The following is a 23,424-nucleotide window of genomic DNA, read 5'->3' on the forward strand; positions in this document are numbered from 1 at the left end:
TTATTAAGTGTGACTGACACAAAAGGGTGATACATATGCACAAAACATCACACCTACCAACATTACTGGAAAAAATAATTAAAGACAGTGAACTTAATCTTAAAGTAAAAATATTTGTCTAATGGCTATATTTCTGAAACATTATCAAATCTGTTCATCAAAAAATCGAATTATTTTTTTAGTTTAGTTTGCTCCTTCATAGTGATATCAACCAAATTTATTTCTTTTATTTTGTGGTTTTCAGAAATCAATATCAACTTTAAATTAAACAACCTTAAAAAAATAATAATAAACCCTATTTCTCTCATATGGTACAGTCCCAAAACCTGAATTAATACAGAAAATACCAGTAGTCTAAACTTGTATAAACTCATACATTGCTGAATTCGTATGGGGTTATTCTGATGCAATAAAGAAAAAAAAAAAAAAAACTCTGGATAAATGCTGCAAAACACTGCAAATACTCTTCTTCACCCCAGTTCATCCCTTGGACTTTCTACTGATGCATGAAGTTTATTAACTGTTCCAATTCACATTGGAAGTTCATCTTCTTTTTCTTCACATTTTTACCTTGATTTAATACCTCACACAAAAGAATCAACAGTAGGCCTATTTGCTACAATCTCAACAATTGTCTTGCATTTGCAATGAGCTCTTTCCCTAAATCTTTTACATTGTCTCCTAGTTACGTGAACTCAACAAGGAAGCACCCATCATGTCCAGTAATAATTTTTAAAAAAAAGTATTTTTGTTTTGTTAAAAAAACAAAAAAACTAATGCGCCTTAAATTTAGGGACTGGTTGAACTGTTTTTTTTATTTTAGTGCCACCTTTTTCTAAAAAAATAAAAAAAAATGTCCAATCTACATTTTAAAAATAATAATCATTGATACGCCTCATGCTCATGAATCTCATGCCACCCATATTGCTGAAGCTCCTGTACTCTCCTGGCCTGAAGTGCCACATCCTGCCTCTGTAGTGGGGCTGCTCATAGAAGAGCCAGTGGCCGTCCATCACATGGCAGGACTGGCAGCGAGACATGCGGTAACGGTCCATGATGTTGTCACAATCATCCATCATCTCATACATCTGGTCCATGAAGTTCTCCCTCTTGTAGATCCTCATTCTGAAGGGTCCCCTGTGCTACATAGGTATGAATAGAAATTTACAGTTCATGCTAAATTGTTATAATAGCATTTAGTGAGCCGCTCTATGGGAAGAAAAGTTGTTTTTTTCTCTTACCATAGGGATCATACGGCAAGATCTGATACAGTCATTCAAGCCAAACATAGACATGTAGTCAGCATAGTCACCCCTCCTAAAGAAATACTGATTTCCCATGTAGTTTGGACGGTCGTACATCATCCAGCATCTGCTCTCTATTCTGCAAGAATGGCAAACAGGTTTTGGAATATATAAAATATAAAATAACGTAAGTGATAAAATCACTAACAACAACAACAACATTTATTTATTGGCCAGGTATGCATAACATACAAGGAATTTACTGCCAGTATGAGTCGTCCCACACACACACAAAATAAAAATAAATAAATAAATGAACAACCTTTTTTAAAAAAGATAATTTGCTGTAGCTGCTTGTGCCTTAGCAGTTTTTCACTTAAAATTACACATATATTGGGAAAGGGGAAATCCGTGATTTTGAATGAGAGCTGTGTTCATTATGTGTTCAAATTCCAGATATATCTAATGTCTGTGCTGTGTAATTGTTTTTGAAATGTTGAGATATTAGAACAATCTCCAAACAGAAGAATTTTAATAATGGTATTTTTTCTAGTATTAATAGTTTATGTTAACACTTAAAGCATTATTTAGGGATTAAAAAGCTAACCACACAAAAGGTTTAAACAATCAATAGTAATGAAGTACCTATTATCAACAGGCCCTGTTTTAACAGATCAATTTTGAACAACATTGTGTTTTACAAAAAGAAAGACTTTTAAAAAAGCGTATTTCAAAATGTCTGAAAATATTATTGTGGAAAGCGTAAACGACCTGTAGGTTATGTCAAAATGGACCACAATGAATGCACTCTGAATGCTTCCATACTGATCTGCTGAGTCAGGAGGTTGTCCTCAATCTCAATAGCAAGCACACAGTTTTATTCAGTTCGCCTGGGTATAAAAGTAAGGGTGAGACCTGGCAGGAGGACAGAGCAGTGTAAACGGAGGAGTATCAAATAATAATAATAATAATAATAAAATGACTTCAGCAGGCATGGGCATGTGCAGGGTAAGTAATGGCATAAGAAAATAATGATAAAACATCCCTTTCTCTCACTCTAGTAGAATGCAACATTTATTGAAGTGCATACCTAATATTGCTAGTAACCTCATGTTAAACCTCGTCAGGCTGTCTTCTACGAGGACAGGAACTTCCAGGGTCGCTCTTATGAGTGTATGAGCGACTGTGCTGACATGTCTCCCTACTTGAGTCGCTGTCACTCTTGCAGAGTGGAAAGTGGCTGCTTCATGATGTACGACCGTTCCAACTACATGGGAAATCAGTATTTCTTTAGGAGGGGAGAGTATGCTGATTACATGTCTATGTTTGGCATGAGTGACTGCATCAGATCTTGCCGTATGATCCCTATGGTAATATAATAATACACTGTTGACTCGCCACAGAGTTGGTTGCTAAATGCTCTTACAACAATTTTGCACAATTTAACATTTCTGTTTACATATTTGCAGCACAGGGGATCCTTCAGAATGAGGATCTATGAAAAGGAGAACTTCATGGGCCAAATGTACGAGATGATGGATGACTGCGACAACATCATGGATCGTTACCACATGTCTCACTGCCAGTCCTGCCATGTGATGGATGGCCACTGGCTCATGTATGAGCAGCCCCACTATAGAGGCAAGATGTCATACTTCAGGCCTGGAGAGTACAGGAGCTTCAGAGATATGGGTGGCATGAAATTCATGAGCACGAGGCGTATCAATGATTCCTTCTATTAAAAAGTAAATTGCATTAATGTGAGAAAATTTGTGTTACTTGACAATAAAATAATTCTGAACGACTCTCTTAAAACACCTTTGTTTAGTTTTTTATCATACTTGAGTGAAATCTAGCAAAACATCATAAGAATCATGGTCTGTGTACTTGACTACAAGTACATCACTTTAGAAATCTTACAACTTTATTCAGTCTAGTTCCAATCTAATCTAATCTTCACTCATGTATATATATATATATATATAATTTTTACACAAACAAATTAGGTATCTTTGGAAAGAAGACACTCTAGGCTTTACTATCCATCATCCAAAGTTGATAATGCTCAAAAAGATAAAAAGTTATAGACACTGACGTGCCTTGAAAAATGTTTTTCCACACTGAATGTTTTTTTATTTCATATACAAATACATGAAATAAGTCCTGGAACAATCCAGAAAAGTAATGGATTGAAAGCCACGTGTCTCATGAGTTTATATTTCCAATTTTAAGACGATACCATGAAAAATGAGATTCCTGCGATATTTCTTCTGAAAATATTTATAATCCCCCCAGCCCCTCTGTTTGAGGAAAAATAACCACCAGAATTGCAGTATTGCAGAATTATACAAACTATTTTAGTCATTATACATATTCATGACATGGTCATACAGTCAGTAACCGCACGCTGATGTGCTTCCGTACAGATGATAATCAAACAGATGGGCCATATAATCAATAATAGCTGATCATTGAATCACAATGATAGCCGTCATAGAGTCGGTAATAAACACGCTGATGTCCGTCCATACATATGATAATCATGCAGATATGGCCACATTCCCCACACACATATAAAAATGTAGAAGACAAAAAAAAGTTTTTTATGGAAAAGGCAGATCGCTAAGTTACGCCCCCCTCAGATGACAGCTGCGTCACAGCGTACGACACGCTTTCAGGTGAGAGCACCAAATTCAAATAAACTATATTCCGCTTTTCTGAGACTTTTTTTTCCGTGGACGGTTTCATTCTGTTTGTAAAACTTTATGCTACAACACTGTGTTGTTTTTTACCACCAAAACGCTGTTTTTGAGCGTAATTTATTCCATAACGGATGCGAACAATAACTCTCCCGAAGAAATGAAATGTAAACAAAGGAATATTCATCCTTAATGATGTTTAATTAACAAAGTTCGGGAGGAGCACGTCAGATACTTAGCCTAATTAGATACAAGTGGCACGTAATCAAGTTCATCAATACATGGATATAAATACAGCCGTCGTACCTCCATTCATTTGTCGATTACTCAGCATTCGGTCCGCACCTCTTGCATCACAGACTCAACTTCTCCCGTCCAAACCATGAGACCTATGCTGGGGATCTTTTCGGATCCTCCGGCCAATCTGCCGGCTCCAGGATCGGTCTTTCTCCACCAGACACGGCCACTGCTCTCTGCTCAACCAGCTACATGCTCTCCTCCACCGGCGTCTTAAGCCCGATTCTGACGGTAATTGTTTCTCAGGGGGACGTAAGTGATTTTCACCATATACAGGGGGTAAGTTAGTTGGTGATTTAATTGCCGTCCGAATCCAAGACGTCTGTGTTTTTCTCTCACCACCTCCGTAAAAATCCCCGGCTGAATTACCTACGGTTTTTGACAAACACCAAGGCCGTGTGGTAATTTAATTGCCGTCCGAATCCACATCTCTGAGTTTACGAGAAGGAATCGATTCAAAATTCAGCGTTTAACTCCTTTTAAGCACTCCCAAACACCGTATGGTAACTGTTGTACTTAGGTGTAATTTGCATAAATATTTTTTTTTTCTGAAATGATGGAAGTATTCAAAAGAATAATTCTTCATTACTGCTCCACCACAGCGAGTGAGAGCAGAAAGAGAAGCATGTAAACATTCGAAGTGGGTCGTTATTATGGCAGCGGCAAGTATGCAATACCATTTTGAAATGTGTATTATATACCGATATATATATATATATATATATATATATATATATATATATATATAACTATAGTGCGTATTTTCCTATTTTTAAACAGGAGATTTAAATAATCAAGTAATAAATAGGATTATTACATTATAAAATATGCTTGGAATAATAAGAATATATTTTACATAATAATAAATTGTAAATAAAATTAATTTTATTTACAGCACACAATCATGTGACTGGCCACGTGAGCAGCGCGTTCTCTGGTTCTCAGGATCACAGAACTCGCTCCTCCACTGTGAATAGATCGCCGTCCGAATCCATGAGTTTTATCACTGAGGTGATATGCAAATTAATTTTACAGACGTCCATATAAGAAACAATTACCGTCCGAATCTGGCTTATTCGGATGCACGGATTTCATCCCTGCCAACAATTCCTCCGATCGGAATGTAGATCGTATTTAGCCTGAGGCAAACACTGATTAATTCCGACGCACCGTCCTCGCGGAAGGTAAACAAGCAGATTTACGCGATCTTCCATCACCCCGCAAACCATCCAACCTCACTCCTAAATCCACTCCAGCCGCCAATAGATCGAGGAAAGCCCGAAATCGCCTCGCTCGACACCACCATTGTCCCGCTAAAGACCCAGCTTTCCGCAAGCGTCAGGTCTCTGCAGCAGACCTTCAACAAGCCTGGGCCCTGCCCCAGTTCTCTCCGCAGCAAAGCCTCACTCGCTTCCTGCTTCGGCTCTGCAGGCCACAGCGTCTTATGCAGCCGGGCCTCTAGCTTCTGTTTCCAGATGCTAGCACAAGGCAGCCTCCGCTAGCGGCGCAACCACCAGTGTTGCCAAATAATCCTCAAGTAAATTCGCTAAAGGCAGGTAATTTGTTGATAAAAGTTGTTTAAAATGAGAGAAAAAAAAAGTTACTAGGGTAGTGCAACAAATGGCTAAATCAGCACCGCTACAGGCTAACTGGACATTCTAGCATGTCCAGCTAAAAATCTCAAGCCACTTTTCTGTGGCCTACAGCAGCAGAAGCAAGCACGAGGGTGTCTCCGCTTGCAACACAAGCCCACACATCTCAGTCTTTTTCCTCCCGCTACTAATAACCCCTTTTGTCCTTTTCAGCAGCCTCCAGCTCCAGTGGCAGACACTAGCGCGAGGCTACCTCCGTTAGCAGAGCAGGCTACACAAGTTTTTCTGGACTCCCTTCCTGTGGCCTACAGCCACAGCAAGTGACGCAAGCGCAAGGCTGCATCCGCTTGCAACACAGACCCACACATCTTTTTCTCATACTCCCTTTTTTCTCTAACGCTTCTATCAGTTTCCCAATAGGCCATAATCATTTGTATAAAGTATCAAAAGTAACATATGGTTGTCAAACTCCATATAATGTATTAAAAATATCATGCACATACGCATTACATCAAAGCCTACAGAGGGCTCCAATAGCTAGACAATCGTCTATATCGGTGGTTCTCGGGGCCCCTGGCCGCTGCGCGTCTTTGTGTGTCTCTCTCACGGGCCACGCCCGTTTCAAGTCTTGCAGACTCTATCAATGAGCTGATGAGTTGGATCGGGTGTGTCAAGTGGGGGGGGCATGCGGAGCGTGCTGTGGCTTGGGGTCCCCGGGATGAGTTGGGAACCACTGGTCTACATGCCACCGTGCGATCTTATCCTCGTTTGGCTAAAACATACATACAAATGTCCACCTAATCTCTAACATTTTTCAATTTCTTTACGACAGAAATGCAGCATCAGTCGTAAATTATTTTACCTAACTCGTCTTCTACCACGCTAAAATCCAACCCGCTCCCTAAAGTCGCAAAACTCCGGACTTTTGGTAGCACCTAGGATGGCAAAGTCCACTAAAGGAGGTAGAGTTTTTTTCACATTTGGCTCCCAAACTCCGGAATAGCCTTCCTGATAACGTTTGGGGTTCAGACACACTCTCTCTGTTTAAATCTAGATTAAAGACACATCTTTTTAGCCAAGCATTCACATAATGCATTTTATAATCTTGTACTGCAGTTATATCTGATCAAATGTACATTATTATCATTCCTTAGCTTGGGTTGAACAAATCTGTTTCATCCAAGCAAAAAATGCAGCTACACTAATTATGTCTCTATTTGTTTCTCTGTTTCTACCACGGGATTAACATCCTGTGGTAACTAGGAATTACAGAAGCTTCAGTCTGGATCCAACCCTTAAATAATCTGAGATGACTGAACACCTGAGAAAGATAATGCCAACTCCTCAGAGGATGCCAATATAAAGACAACATACAGAATTACCCAATTTTGCCATAAGTTAAATATTAGGGTTCTGCAATATATAAATATATTGTGGAAACTTAATTTCCCGTAGAGCTGCTTTGCGACGATTTGTATCGTAAAGCGCTATACAAATAAACTTGAATTTGAACTTAAATTATTGGACATGGAAATCTATAGTTGCCATTTTTCAAATTCTCCATTACGTTCAGCCGTTTAACTGAAATAAACTGTTCAGCTTTCCCCTAAGCGGTGCAAATTAAACGAGGGTTCACGATCAGCTCTTCGTTGACCGCCGTCTCAGCATTAGCCCATTGGAGTGGCTGATAGGAAATTCTGAGGTAGAAAACACCTAATCGATTTGTCAGCTCCGCATAACTACGCGTTTCAGCATAAACGCCTTGATTCCCCTCGACAAATTATCTCCCAATAGTAGGGCATTGATCACGCAATCCATGATAAATCAGCACCTGGCTGGCAAAGTCGACATCACCTCAGCTTCCAAGCCATACCTATCCGTTCGGCGAGGCTTACCCGTCTGACACAGCGAGCATTGATCTCCTGTCAGATGCCGGCGAGAGCCTCCCGGCCGAGCTAACCTTGCCTTTTTCTGTCCGACTACCAGCAAAGCTTATCTGTCCGATGCATGAGTATTGATCTCCCGTTAGACGCCGTTTTCATTTTAGCCCTTTGTCCGGTTTCTGAGATGCTCAGAGCTCACCATCTCCTCTAAATTCGATCTGGACACCAACCCCACTATCTCAGACCTAAGAGTTAAAAAAAAAAAAAAAAAAAAAACTTTTAACGGTGCGAACCTTCCAACTTTCAAAGCTTACCTTTTTCGAGTCTCACGCTCGGCGAGACTCACCCATCCAACCCGGGAGCCTCCATCTCCCGTGGGTCGATGGCCAGAGCCTCCCAGCCGGACAACTTACCTTTTCCATGCTGCGGCCGGAGAGCCTTACCCATCCTAGCTGTGAGTATCCATCTCCAGTTGGGTGACGGCAAGAGCCTCCCGGCCACCCAACTATACCTTTCTGTCTTTACCTGTCCGATACGCGAGTCCCAATCTCCCGACGGACGCCGGCGATACAATCCCGGCCAGACAACATTACCTTTTCAAGTCTCAAGCTTGGTGGCGCTTACCCGTCCGACACAGTAGTACTGTGCTCCCCTCGGACGTCGGCGAGAGCCTCCCAGCTAGACAACTTACCTTTTCCATCCCACGGCCGGCAAGACTTACCCATCCAGACTGCGAGTGTTATCTCCAGTCAGATTCGGCGAGAGCCACCCGACCACGCAATGGATTTTCTGTCTTAAACTGTCCAACAGAGGGATTCTTAATCTTCTGACGGACGCCGGTGAGAGCACTCCCGGCCAGACATCCTTTCCTTTTCAAGTCCCACGCTCGGCGAGGCTTACCCGTCAGACACAGTGAGTCTTGATCTCCCGTCAGACGTCAGCGAGAGCCTCCCAGCCCGACATCTTACCTTTTCCATCCTGCGGCCGGCAAACTTACCCATACAGGCTGCGAGTACACATCTCCAGTCTGTGGACGGTGAGGTCTCCCGACCACTAAACTTTACCTTTCCATCTAGCCAGTTCGATTATGTGAGCCCAGATATCCCAACGAACGCCGACGAGAGCCCTCCCGGCAGACAACCTTACCTTTACAAATCCCTGGCTCGGCAAGGCTTACCCATCTGACACTACGAGTATTGAGCTCCCGTCAGGATGTTGGCGAGAGCCCCAGCCTGGCAAACTTACATTTTCTATCCGCCCGCACCACCATATCGAACCCCCGTCGATCACTACATACCGGTCGGTTAAGCAACTTAGCTTTCAGTCCACTACCGGTGAGGCCGAACCATCCGACCTGCGAGTATTGATGTCCCGTCGGATGACACAGAAGCCTCCCGGCTGGACAACCTCCCCTTTTCCTACTATGTCAGCGAGGTTAATCCATCAAACGGGTGGGCACGCCCACCAGTTGGATGACGGTAAAACTTCCCGACCTAACTTTACCCTTTCGTCTTTACGTGTCCGACACAGCGAGTCTTGATCTCCCGTCGGACGCCGGTGAGAGCACTCCCGGCCAGACACCTGACCTTTTCAAGTCCCACGCTTGGCGATACTTACCCGTCCAATACAGTGAGTATTGTGCTTCTGTCGGGCGTCGGCGAGAGCCTCCCAGCCAGACCTTATCGTTTTCGGATCCCGGAGAGAGTCTGTGACAGTTTTGCCTCCCACCTAATTTTACGTCCGACAGACGGCAAGGCCCAATCCTACCGCTACGGGTCTCGTCCGCCCGCCGAACACTGTCCAACTATCCCTTCTATCCCCACATCTTTTCCCCCCGCCTGGTGAAGCTTACCCGTTCGATGTCCTGAGTCTCCATCTCCCATCGGAGTCTGCGTGAGCCAAACCAGTCCCGGGTTTTCTCTTCTCCCTACCCGCCCGGCGAGGACCTTCCGGCCGGCATGTAGCCTTGGTCTCGTGTCGGACGTCGACACAGTTCTCCCGGCTGGGCTCCTATACTTGCCACCCACAGGCATGCTTATCCATTCGATGCCGTGAGTCTTGATCTCCCATCGGATGTTGCGAGAGTATCCTTGTCGGATGGCCCAAACTCTTTTTACCTGCCAAACCAATAGGTCCTACTCGTCTGACGAAGGAGTATTGTGCTCTAGTCAGAGGCTTCATGGGTCCTCTTGGTCAGATAAACGCCCTCTGTCCTCTGATTAGCAGGGGCTGACAGCCGGTAGGGCCCGTACGCCGGCAACTCAGGTCCTCCTGGTCAGGGCATCAATCACGCTGCTCCTCCAATCGGCGGGCAAGGCTCACCCGTCCCAACGTGATGAGCAACCGTTGCGCTTCGGTTTGAGCCCTCCCTGACCGGTCGCCCTCAACCACGCAGTTCACAGCAGCGGCCGGAGGGGCCTACTCACGCATGCCAAACTGCTCCCTCAGAGCACTCAGGCTCCCCCGGCTCATCATCTACGCTACTCTTATACCAGCTCCCGCCAGATCTCTAGTGCGTATTTTGGGGGGGGAATCTCAGATGGCGGCTGTCCAATATTGCTTTTGGGGGGTACTCTGGGTTTGGGCAGGTCCCGAGCACGGAGTCCTTCCCCAGGACAGCACGCCAATAACGTATTACCATACTCGCCAAATACGCATTACGTTTATCGTGCTAAATATATGTAAGTGTGAACTCGTGAAATTATGTTTAATTAACAAAGTTCGGGAGGAGCACATCAGATACTTAGCCTAATTAGACACAAGTGGCACGTAATCAAGTTCATCAATACATGGCTATAAATACAGCCGTCATACCTCCATTCATTTGACGATTACTCAGCATCCCTCCACCACCCCTCCTCCTCCATTTTCCATTCAGTTCTCACCACATGGGGGGTACTCTGGGTTCGGGCAGTTCCCGAGCACGGAGCCCTTCCCCAGGACAGCACACCAATAACGTATTACCATACTCGCCAAATACGCATTACATTTATCGTGCTAAATATATGTAAGTGTGAACTCGTGAATTACAACGTTATTGTTTCGTTGGACTAAAAGTGCTCGCTGGGATGTTGTTCTGTGGACCCTTATCTTTCTAACTAAACTGGGATTTCAGCACTGCATGCGTTTGTGACTCGTTATTACAATGAATCTGGTACGTACTGCTTTTTTATTCTGCATGTTTTTATGTGTACTGCTTACACAAATGTAGCAAATACATTCCTCATAAGCTTTCCATCAGAAAACAGCAATCTGTCGTCGATGCTTGAGGCTTAGACCTTCAGAATGATATATAGTTTGTCAAGATTAATGATATTCTTTCACGTTAAATTCATTCATAAACATTAAACTAGTGGGGAAAAAAACGCTTCAGTGCGCCGTTGCTCTGGCAAACGTTAACAGGTTAAGCACTGTTAAAATCAGATAATCTTAGACTTTTACTGAAGTTGTTTTGGAATTGGTGACTTGTAACATGTAGTGGAGTAATTTTCACTGTAAGGTATCTCAACTGTAAAAAAAAAAAAAGTTGTGCCAACTTATCATTTTAAAGCAACCAGCTTCGGCAGATTTTTGAGTTTTCTCAACTTATTTTTATAGGAGATTCTCAACTTTTTGTTGTACAAACTTAAAACAACAAGTCAACATGCGACCTGAGCACACAAAGTACACACGGTTACAAAAATTGGATGGTGTGCGTACAGTACACCCGTACTGTTCTGATGACGCAATTCCTTCGCGTACGCGTAAAAAGCGAAGCATACTTTGGCCTTCACACCACACAGACTGTTACAATCATGTCACTCCAGACTACAGTTCCCATAATCCATTGCACTGATTACACACACACAGCTGAATCCAATCAGACATGCTTTATGAGACTTGGACTTCCTCTTTCAGATTGCCGAGCATTGTTTAGCGTATATCACTCTTCTAGCGATAGCTACATTACGGAGCCATTCCAAGTTGCCGGTCCTAGTTTCTAGTTCTAGTTTAAGTCTAGTCATTTCGTGACACCTTGTTGTCTGGTTCCTTATCGTCTGCCTATATATCTAGGATTAACCCTTTGCCTGCTGTTTTGGACTGTGTTTGCACCTCGCCTGGACTATTACTTGTGTAATTTGGATTACCCACATGCCAAGCCCTCTGGATATTGTTTGCTGATCGTAGACCCATGCTAGCCCTAGGAATATTCTTTGCCTTGCCTGTGATGTACCTGTATTATCTGACCCTTGCCTGTTTCTTGACAATGCCTTTGTAAATAAAGCCTTGCAGATGGATCCGCACGTCTCACGTCTCGTTCGCTCCATAACAGTTAGTCTAATGATGCTATGGCATGACATATGGCATATGTAGAAGTTTACCCTAGTAAAAAAGTAATATTTTCAATACATTTATTTCAAACTAAATATAGTTCAAATCTATTTATACATTTACTGACATTATCGCTCGAGACTTACTGATATAAAAATTATAATTAAACTTTATTTGGAGTAATACTTGTGCACAATGCACATTTCCTAATATTAAAGAGCAGGTCATATGGGTTTTCGAAAAATATCTGTTCTGCAGTTTGTAACATATTCTGACAAAATTACAATGTTTTCTGACCTTAGAATGTAGACTGAATGTAAACTGTTGGACATGCTTCGTGAACTGTACAGTGCCATCAGCGAACAACAAACAAATAACCCCGACGGCTTTTTCATCATAGCCGGTGACTTCAACCACGCAAACTTAAAGACAGTTTTGCCAAAGTTCTACCAACATGTGAACTTTGCAACAAGGGGAAACAACACACTGGACTGTGTTTACACAACCGAAAAGAACGCCCCCATCTCGGGTACTCGGACCACATCTCTGTTATGCTAATCCCAGCATACAGACCACTTCTGAAACTCGCCAAAGTAGTTCAAAAACTCATCACAATTTGGCCAGATGATGCTACCTCAACACTACAGGACTGCTTTCAGAGTACAGACTGGAACATGTTTAAAGAGGCGGCCACCTACAACAACCACACAGACCTGCAGGAGTACACTGAAACTGTGACTGCTTACATCAAAAAGTGCATTGATGATGTGACAGTCACCAAGACAATCACCACATGTGCAAACCAGAAGCTGTGGATGACAGCAGAGGTTCGTGGGCTGCTAAAGACCAGAGATGAAGCTTTCAGATCAGGAGATAAAGCAGCCCTCAAAACAACAAGAGCCAATCTATCCTGTTGCATCAAAAATGCAAATGCTCAAAAATATGCTCATATGCTCAAAAAATCAACGATCACTTCACAGACAGCAGAGACACACAGAGCCTGTGACAAGCCATTCAGACCATCACTGACTACAAGCCCCCGCCACAGGTCTGTGATGATGACACATCCCTCCCAGATGCACTCAACCATTTTTATTCACGGTTTGAAATGCAGAATGACACACCTGCACAAAAACTCCCAACACCTCCCAACGACCAGGTGCTCTGTCTGTCTCCAGCCGATGAAAGGAAGACCCTATCTAGGATTAACCCACGCAAGGCTGCGGGTCCTGACAACATACCTGGCCGTGTACTGAAAGACTTTGCTGAACAGCTGACAGATGTCTTAACAGATATCCTCAACACCTCGCTGAACCAGGCAGTCGTCCCCACATGTCTCAAACCCACAACAATCATACCGGTACCAAAGAAATCACCTGTGTCCTGTCTAAACGACTACCGTCCCATAGCACTGACTCCAATCATGATGAAGTGCTTTGAGAGGTTAGTCATGCACAACATCAAAACCAGCCTCCCCAACACACTCGATCCGCTCCAGTTTGCATACCGTCCAAACGGTTCTACAGACGATGCAATTTCCTCCACCCTCCACCTGGCTCTTACTCACTTAGAAAATAAAGACTCCTATGTTAGAATGCTGTTCATCGACTTCAGCTCAGCATTCAACACAATAATCCCACAACAGCTAATTAATAAACTAAACCTGCTGGGCCTTAACAATTCCCTCTGTAACTGGATCCTGGACTTTCTAACCAGAAGACCTCAGTCAGTCCGTGTCGGCCACAACACCTCGAGCACTACCACACTGAGCACAGGTGCCCCACAAGGCTGTGTGCTCAGCCCGCTGCTCTTCACGCTGCTGACCCACGACTGCACTGCCAAGTTCAGCTCCAACCACATCATTAAGTTCGCTGATGACACAACAGTGGTAGGTCTCATCAGCAACAACGATGAAACACACTACAGAGAGGAAGTGGCACAGCTGGCTGAATGGTGTGGCACTAACAACCTGTCCCTCAATGTGGGGAAGACAAAGGAGGTTGTGATGGACTTCAGGAGAAACTCCGTTGACCACCCCCCACTGACCATCGACAGCTCGTCTGTGGAGAGAGTCAGCAGCACTAAATTCCTGGGGGTGCACCTCACAGAGGATCTCACCTGGACCACCAACACCATGTCACTCTCCAAGAAGGCACAACAGCGCCTACACTTTCTCCGCCGGCTGAAAAGAGCAAGTCTCCCTCCGCCCATCCTCACCACTTTCTACAGTGGAACCATTGAGAGCATGCTGACCAGCTGCATCACTGTCTGGTACGGGAACTGTAGTGCAGCAGACCGCAAGACCCTACAGCGGACAGTGAACACAGCTGCAAAGGTCATCGGTGCCCCTCTCCCCTCTATCCTGGACATTTTCCTCACACGATGCTCCAGCAGAGTCAACAGTATCGTTAAGGACTCCACCCATCCCTCCCACAGTCTCTTCCAGCTCCTACCATCAGGAAGACGGTTCCGGAGCATCAGAGCCCGCTTCGCCAGACTGCTCAACAGCTTTTTCCCACAGGCTGTTAGAGCCCTGAACTCAAATCACCCCGCCCCCCTCTGAAACCCCATACAAACCCCCTACTTCCTGAAACATGGAACATCTCATGGACTTTACCACATCAAAAAAAAAAACCTATGAAACTTTTTTTTGTGAAATTCGAAGTGTGCTACACACAGCTGAGTGGGCCTGTACAAACCACCTGTAGTAACACACTCTCCTCTATGTGCACTAGACACATTTCACACACTGCTGTGTGTACATAATAGGTATAGGTTTATAGTGTTTTACTTCGTTGTTGTATGTCTGTATTTATGTAGCACCGTGGCCCAAGATTCAGCTGGGAGAACATCTAGCAACTAATTAAGTTAATTGACATCAGGTCTGTAACTTAAAAGGGATGTCTTAGAGAGTCAGAGTCGCTCAGAAATAAAGATGGGCAGAAGCTCTTCAATCTGTGAAAGAGTGCATAAAAAGATTGTGGAATACTTTAAAAGCAACGTTCCTCAATGTCAAATTGCAAAGGTTTTGCAAATCTCATCATCTACAGTGCTTAACATCAACAAAAGATTCAGAGTAACTGGAGAAATCTCTGTGTGTAAGGGACAAGGCCGAACACCTTTGTTGGATGCCCCTGGTCTTCAGGCCCTCAGACGACACTGCATCACTCATCGGCATGATTCTGTCATTGACATTACTAAATGGGCCCAGGAATACTTCCAGAAACACAATCCGCTGTGCCATCTGCAGATACCAACTAAAGCTCTATCATGCAAAAAAGAAGCCATATGTGAACATGGTCCAGAAGCGCCGTCATGTCCTGTGGGCCAAGGCTCATTTAAAATGGACTGTTTCAAAGTGCAAAAGTGTTCTATGGTCAGACGAGTCCAAATTTGACGTTCTTGCTGGAAATCACGGACGCCATGTCCTCCGGGCTAAAGAGGAGGGAGACCTTCCAGTGTGTCATCACCATGAATAATATGCACTATGAATGCTGAAAGGTATATAAAGGTTTTAGAGCAACATATGCTCTTCTCCAGATTACGTGTATTTCAGCAGGACAATGCAAAACCACATACTGCAGCTATTACAACAGCATGGCTTCGTAGTAGAAGAGTCCAGGTGCTGAATTGGCCTGCCTGCAGTCCAAATCTTTCACCTATAGAGAACATTTAGTGCATCATTAAACGAAAAATACGTCAAAGACGACCACGAACTCGTCAGCAGCAGGAAACCTATATCAGGCAAGAATGGGACCAAATTCCAACACCAAAACTCCAGAAACTCAAGCTTGATGCCTTCAAACTGTTTAGAAAAGAAGAGAAGATGCTACACCATGGTAAACATGCCCCGTCCCAACAATTTTGAGACCTGTAGCAGGCATCAAATTTGAAGTGAGCTCATTTTGTGCATAAAATTAGGTTAAACATTTGTTATGTTATCTGTGTTCTATTGTGATTAAAATATTGGCTCTTATGATTTGAAAGTCTTTTAGCTTTCATTTTATTCAAATTTATACAAAAAAATGTCCAAACATTTCCGGAATTTGGGTTGTATGTAAATGTATTTGTAGTTTACAAAGCTTTTTAGTCCAATAAGTAGCTGAATTTGTCTGCACACTGCAAAAACAACTGACCAAAAAAGGTCTACCAAAAATTTAGTTATTTATTTTTCTTTTTCATATGCAAAAGTGACAAAGGTGCAAAGTGTATTAAAAACAGACCAGAGAGCAGACGTTTCAGCCCATGCTTTCTTCAGTGCTTCTCTAGTTTACAAAGCTTGAAATAAATTAATTTTAAATACATTTAAGCATATTTACTTTTCACTAGGGTGTGTAAGCCAAAATAAAAAATTTAAAAAAGGATTTAAAAGTATTATTTTGTGTTGACTATTGAGTGTGAATGTATGGGGTAACATTTTATGTCACACCTTTGAAAGATGTAAGGTTCGTTATCTTATTTTCATAAAGTAAAATGTGGCAGTATTTAACTTTTCCTTTCTATCGGTAAATGATGATTTTGAAAGAAATGTGCCAGATGTATGTTTGCTATAATGACGAATGCAACTTTCATGCATCTGACTGACAGATAAACCTTGCACTCTAATTTCAAGGTTGTTGTTAATGCTGTGGTTATTTTAACAGTTTCTTTTGTGCATTCAATTGAATGATATTCAGTTAAAATGAATTTATCATTCAGTGGAACTGTGCTATACTTTTAGACACTTACATTGTTTTTGCTCTGTCCAAATGCTCAGCCTTCAACTGCTCAGGTAATGTCAATGGTATGACTGAGAGCCATTGAAAAATTACAGAAAAGTAAAACTACTTTACTAAGTAAAAATATTTTACTTTAGCAGTACTGCCCACGAGTACTAAGGAGAGATCACACATTGGCTCAATTTGGCTTGTCAGAAAATGTGTAAATGAGAACTACTTACAGAGCGCGAGGGTAATCCTGTGACAGGTGGTCGTGGAGCGCATAAAGGAGAGATGTGAGGGCACAAACAGTACTGTTTAAGGTCTCCATTAATTCGTGCTTATAGTGATTTAATGTGTATATATTTTAAAGCACTGAATCGCTAGAAATCTCGATTCATTTGATTCTTAGCATTTTAAATCGATTACTGGCCAAAATCAGCGATTCAAAAATCCATGTTCAACTATCGATGCATATGCATTGCCAGGGTTTGTAAACGGTGCATCGAGAAAATTAGTAAATCGTTACACCCCTAGCCCCAAAGCATAATGTTTCAACCTCTGTGCTTGACTGTAGGGTTGGTGTTCTTTAAGTTATAGTCAGCATTTCCCTCCCTCCAAACACGGTGAGATGAGTTGATACCAAAGAGCTCAATATTCTTCCAAGCCCTCTCTGAATTATACAGATGTTCACTGGCAAACTTCAGACTGGCCTGTAAATGTGCCTTCTAGGGTTTCTCCATTACATCCAGTGGGTTATACTCCAACAAGTTCAACAGTGCTTGCAAAAAGGCATTCTCTGCTTTGCCATGTTATGTCTCCTTCAACTCTTACACTAACTGCTGTCAGCCTTTTTTAAAAACAAGATAGCCATGCACAGGCAATTCCCAGAACCACAAATGATCAATTGTTCTACTTTATAAAAGCTAAAAATTCTATTGACAAAGTTTAAACATTTAATTGGGAGATCTTAACAGCAATGTCAGAATATCAATATCTCCTATGAGCGCTAACAAGAGTCACTCAAACACTCAAACAAGCAAATCCTATTAAAGTTGACGTTAAAAAGAAACATATTAAAAATCTAGGTTTGTTAACTACCTATACAGGCCCAGGTTACAAAAGCGTATTTAGTTAAACCTGTATTTTGGCTGTTTAGTGTGGTCTTGCCACTGGAATTGCTTTACAAGCAGAAATTTCTAATATTCTCCACCACAAGGCTTGAAATAATAACCCTTTCAGGTCTGTAGTAGCAAACTGTACAACTCACTACACCATGCAGCTGACTAAGGCCTTTTTAAACAATAGGAATACAAATTCTTTCAGAGTCCATATAGTATAAATTAGGCAGCAGGGCTGTCATTACAGTAGCAAATTTGAAATAACTGCAACCATGCACGGAAAGGTAAGCCAAGATCAAAGAATAACAAATTCTCAACATCTTAATAAACTACATAATTTTTGCTTTTCTGATAATTGATTGCTTTTCTTCTCTAACTGACATAGAACAAAACCCTGCAATCTCAATACAACAAACTGTTTTTGAAGTGTTGATACATAGTTATTTACTTTATTTAATGCTGAACATTTTATGTTTGTCCCAGGTCATCTTTTACGAGGACAGGAACTTCCAGGGTCGCTCTTATGAGTGTATGAGCGACTGTGGTGACTTCTCCTCCTACATGAGCCGCTGTCACTCTTGCAAAGTGGAGAGTGGATGCTGGATGATGTATGATCGTCCCAACTACATGGGAAATCAGTATTTCTTCAGGAGAGGTGACTATGCCGATTACATGTCAATGTTTGGAATGAATGACTGCATCAGGTCCTGCCGTATGATCCCCATGGTAAGTTCCACTATCATTTTGCATTTGTAATAAATCAACTTCATTTTATTTTTTTAATCCAAATTCAGAATAGATACTATAAACTACCAAAATTAAATCACCCAATGACAACTTCTTCACTACAGTACAGGGGATCCTACAGAATGAGGATCTATGAGAGGGAGAACTTCATGGGCCAGATGTATGAGCTGACTGATGATTGTGACAACACCATGGACCGTTACCGCATGTCTCACTGCCAGTCCTGCCATGTGATGGATGGCCACTGGCTCATGTATGAGCAGCCCCAATACAAAGGCAGGATGTGGTACTTCAGGCCTGGAGAGTACAGGAGCTTCAGCAATATGGGTGGCATGAGATTCATGAGCATGAGGCGTATCATGGACTCCTGGTACTAGTGTTCTAAAGGGTCAATAAAATAATTTCTCTACAACACTAAACATTTGTTTTGAACATTCTTTAATGCAAGTATTTGGTTTGTTTGAATGAATAATCCACATAAAAATATCCTTTGAAATAAACTCACATAGAACATACTGTAAAATACAAAAAGATACAAAAGAACAAAATATTATTCAAGTTACAGTATGAGAACAACAAAGCTAGGCATAATAGTAAAGTTCAATTGAATGATATTATTGAAATATAAATTAGAGTAAATTAGATCAATTCTGACATGACTTGTGAAATATAACATCTATGTTTTTGTGGAAAACTTTCTGTGGAATACGCAAGAACAAACCTCATTTTCCATTTACTATGTTAAGGGCTCGAAATGAACTTTTTTTACTTGATAGCACTCGTGTTTCCAGCTTGAAAAACTTAGGAGCACAAGCAAAAATTTAGGAGCACCCTCTGAAATTTAAGAGCACCACAACTGCCAACTGAGCAGAATGGCCGACAACATCCTGACGATTTAAAGCTTCAACAATTGAACCTGATTCTGAATTCTTTGTCACACACATGTCCTGGCATTTCTTATTAGTGATGCACCGCTCTTGATTTTTCATGGCCTATTCCAATTGACCTATTGGTAAGCCGCGTCCCCTTAGTTACTGTTGTTCCCTTGGACAAACAAAGTTGCTCACTGTCATACAATGACAGCTGTCAGTGTGAAAACCTTGTCCCACGATGTTTTTGCACAATTTTGGACATAGAAGGGCCACCATTTAAGTGGGAATTAAATATGTAATGGAGGGATATATAAAATATTTTAGAATAAATTCGGTGGGTGACTTGAAGCGAGGGTTTACAGATCACAATGCAAGCGGGAGAAGTCTAATATTACGGTCAGTCATCACGATCGCAGATGACAACATGCAGGATCGACACTGTTCATGTATCACAGGGTATGATTAAACGTATGTACATTTAACCAGTTTAATACGGAGAGACACTAAAATGTAGACCTTCGTATATGTGTTTTTGACCTACACTCAGGGATGGGCAGTATTTCAAATACATGCTTTTAAAATATGTATTTGAAATGCAAAATGATATTTTGTATTTAAATACCTTTGAAAAAAATCAAATGTATTTTGTATTTAAATACATTTAATCTTAGTATTTTTGAATTTTCAAAATACATAAAATACTTTTTGCCAATCAACCTCTTTATTAGACTGCTGATTTAAAGCTGTATGGCGCCATCTAGAATTGGGTAATGAAATTTTCTGGATTCCTGTAAGGAAATAAGGAATAATACTGCCTTTGTGTGCTATCAAAATGTCCTACTTCCAATTTCAGAAGTCCTGGTTACAAGCTTGACGCATAAAAGTGCAGCTGACCACTCTTTCAATAAAGCAAAAAGCTGACATCTGAAGTTAATTGATGTCACTGACAATGTGTCTTTTCCAAAAGTACATAAAAGGACAACAATGATTAAACACAATGGGAAAGGTGAGGCTTTTGTCTAATGTTTGTCTCATTGAATATTTTAACGTTTAATAAACAATGTCATCTGCACAAATTCTGGAAGGGGAGGGATTCTGTTTGTGTGTGAATGCATAACACAAAGAAATGAAACAACAAAAAACTCTCTTACAGATCATCTTCTATGAAGACAAGAACTTTCAGGGCCACTCATATGAGTGCACTAGTGACAATTCATTTTAGTCGCTGTAACTCTATTCAGGTTGAAAGTGGAAACTGGATGGTATACAAGCGCGGCCACACTTTATGGGTTACCAGTACTTTCTGCACCAAGGCGAATATGCTGACTACCAATGGTGGATGGGTTTCAATGATTGTGTCAGGTCCTGTTGAATGTTACCCAAAGTGAGCCCTCCCCTTTTACTTAAAATTCCAAATCATACAGCAGGCATCCTCAAATCTGGTCCACTCCTGCAAAGTTTATCTCTAACCCTAATCAAACACACCTGAGCATGCTAATCAGAGTCTTCAAAATCATTAGAAAATCTCAGCTTCTAAAAAATGCTATATTTTACGAACAAATTAACGTATCGTTACGAAACTTGGTATGGGTCATTGGCACAATGCCCTGAAGAAGCCTGAGAAGTTTCGAAGCAGCGCCACCTAGTGGTAAAATCAAATTTTCACATGCTTATAACTTTGGGTGGGGTTGACATGTTTTCACAGGAGTCACCATTTTAGACTCCTGAATCGTTGCCGAGTCCATCGATACCAAACTTGCCAGGTTTGCGCTACGTTGCATTTTAGCGCTTAAAAAACATCTGCCAATATCTTAGAAACTGTTACTCCGATCGAAACGAAACCACCATGGGAAGTTCGAAAACATAGCGTTCCGGCAATACGCTAATGCCCATTTGCCAAAATTTTGATAGTAAGTGGCACAAAAATGCAAACAAACTCAACAGTCAGTCATTTTTCATCTACTTACACACAAATATGTCTATAACTCCGAAACAAAATGAGATATTTTCACCAAATTTGACACACATATGTATGGCACACTCTAAGGACACGTAAAAAATTTGGTGGGATTTTGCCTCTTGGTTGCGCTATAATTGAACAAAACATGAAATTAAAAATAATTTCATAATAATTAATAAAATGCTATATTTTACGAATGCATTGGTGTACCATTCTGAAACTTTATATGTACCATGGAGACCATGACCTGAAAGTACTCAAAATGTTTTCAGACAGTGCCACCTTGTCGTCAAAAGTTATAATGAAATGTCAAATAAATGCTTATATCTTTCTGTGAATTTTGCCTATTGTAATGTGACTTATATTTATAGATTCCTTGGGTCATGCTCAGAACAGTGATACCAATGATGCCGTAGTCAGCCAAACTTCCTCTCTGCCCTTTTGATTTTCTTTAAAAACCTACTTTTTCAAACTCCTCATAGACTGTTTGTCCGATTTTCACAAAAATCGAATTATATCATCTTCAGACCATGCTGACAAAAATTTATGGATTTTGTGTTGATAGACAAAACAGTTTTCACATACCACAACAACGAATTTAAGTTATGATGCCAAAATGACACTTGAGGCCGTATCTCTGCAATACTTTGGCATATTGACACCAATCTTTGTGTGTGCCATTGTCAACTCACACAGAACACACCACATCGATTTGATGTCGGTGCCACCTGTTGGTCAAAGGTGAAAAGTCATTCTATCATATTACTAGTAGTTTTAAATGATTTTTCAACGATTTGGACTATAATAATCTTAAAATGGCTTCAATTACTCATTGCTCCCTGTAATTATAGCTATATTTTCTGTTAAACTCTCTTCTAGCGACTTGATTATTGACAATTTACATGACTCTCTCAAACAGGATAATGATCAAGAAAAAATTGTTGGCGGAGGAAGAATTTCCATGTCTCCCTGAAACCCCCTGTAAATCGCCAGCCCTCAAGCAATGTAGGATTGTGGATAAAGATATGATGGTCATACTCTCGCAGTTGGAGAAGTTGGTGGAAAGAAACTCACAGGTAATGAATGAAATGAAAGAAGTCAGTGTTAACACAAAACGAATCAACGTATTAAAGGAAACGATTGAGTTTATTTGTGCTATTCCCATAGATGGAATTTAAGAATTCAGGGGCTTCAAAAGAAAAATGGAGATGTTCGTCACAAGGTCATCAAAATATGCCAGTGCCTCTTGCTGCGACATAATGATAAACTGCCTGGCATCGTGGATGTTGCACACCAACTTGGTCGTAACAAACCTGGAAGCAGCACTCTTAGAGAAATTATATTTCAGTTCACATCATGATTTTTCAGGGATGCTGTCTGGTGTGCTGCCAAAGATGCATACTTTCTGAAGAGCAACCACCTGAGGATCACTGAGGTCTTGTCTCCTGCCAACAGAGAAAGAAGGCTGAAATTATAGCCCGCTGTCGAAAAAGCCTGCAAGGAAAACAAGAAAGCGTTCTTCGTCAGTGACTGTGCTTTTGTAGGATGGCGTTGAGATTTCTCCACCCACTTAAACTCAGAGGGATGCCCTACTGTAGTTATGGTGATTGGTACTGGAAGAAAATAAATTATTACAGCCTCTTTTAGAGCAAAGGTACTCTCCTCCTCATTTTGTTTAAAGACTTGAATGAGACTGAGTGTCCAGTTCTAATCCTGCAAACAAGTCTGCAGTGGCCCTTCACGGGCCCACTTAGGGCTAGCCTAAGGCCCCCCAGCGGGCTGCCAGCGCAGGACCTCTGAAAATTTGCTCATTGGCCAAACGTTGGCCTTTTAGTGCTGGCCCTGCATGGGCAGCCCTCACTTAGCCCCCAGGGAGCCCTCACTAGGCCCACACAGTGCCCGCACTATTAATCTACAACAATTCATCTGTTTCACTTTAAATACTTTTCAGCTACTATAGCTTAAGTCTTTGGGAAAAAACAGTTATTATACATCTGAAAT

At 41.6% G+C, this 23,424-nt stretch overlaps 2 protein-coding genes across 2 annotated transcripts in view; one reads left to right on the forward strand and one right to left on the reverse strand.

The window, feature by feature from the left end:
- Positions 1-869: 869 nt before the first annotated feature.
- LOC306877421 (gamma-crystallin M2-like) overlaps positions 870-23,424 on the reverse strand; it is a gene marked incomplete at both ends in the record, with an annotated part of 70,933 nt that continues 48,378 nt past the window's right edge. The window contains 2 exons of the mRNA XM_079429197.1: positions 870-1,142; positions 1,242-1,382. Of these exons, the coding sequence (XP_079285323.1) occupies positions 870-1,142; positions 1,242-1,382 (414 nt within the window). The remainder of the gene's footprint in view (positions 1,143-1,241; positions 1,383-23,424) is intronic.
- On the forward strand, positions 2,381-18,968 carry LOC306877084 (uncharacterized protein; the record flags this gene model as incomplete). The annotated part of the gene is made up of 5 exons (XM_079428627.1): positions 2,381-2,614; positions 2,714-2,976; positions 4,303-4,471; positions 18,328-18,570; positions 18,696-18,968. The coding sequence occupies exons 1-5, from the start codon at positions 2,420-2,422 to the stop codon at positions 18,966-18,968; spliced, it is 1,143 nt and encodes a 380-aa protein (XP_079284753.1). The 5' UTR covers positions 2,381-2,419.

The sequence above is a fragment of the Barbus barbus genome (assembly GCF_936440315.1).
Source record: "Barbus barbus genome assembly, chromosome: 11".
Taxonomy (NCBI): Eukaryota; Metazoa; Chordata; class Actinopteri; order Cypriniformes; family Cyprinidae; genus Barbus; species Barbus barbus.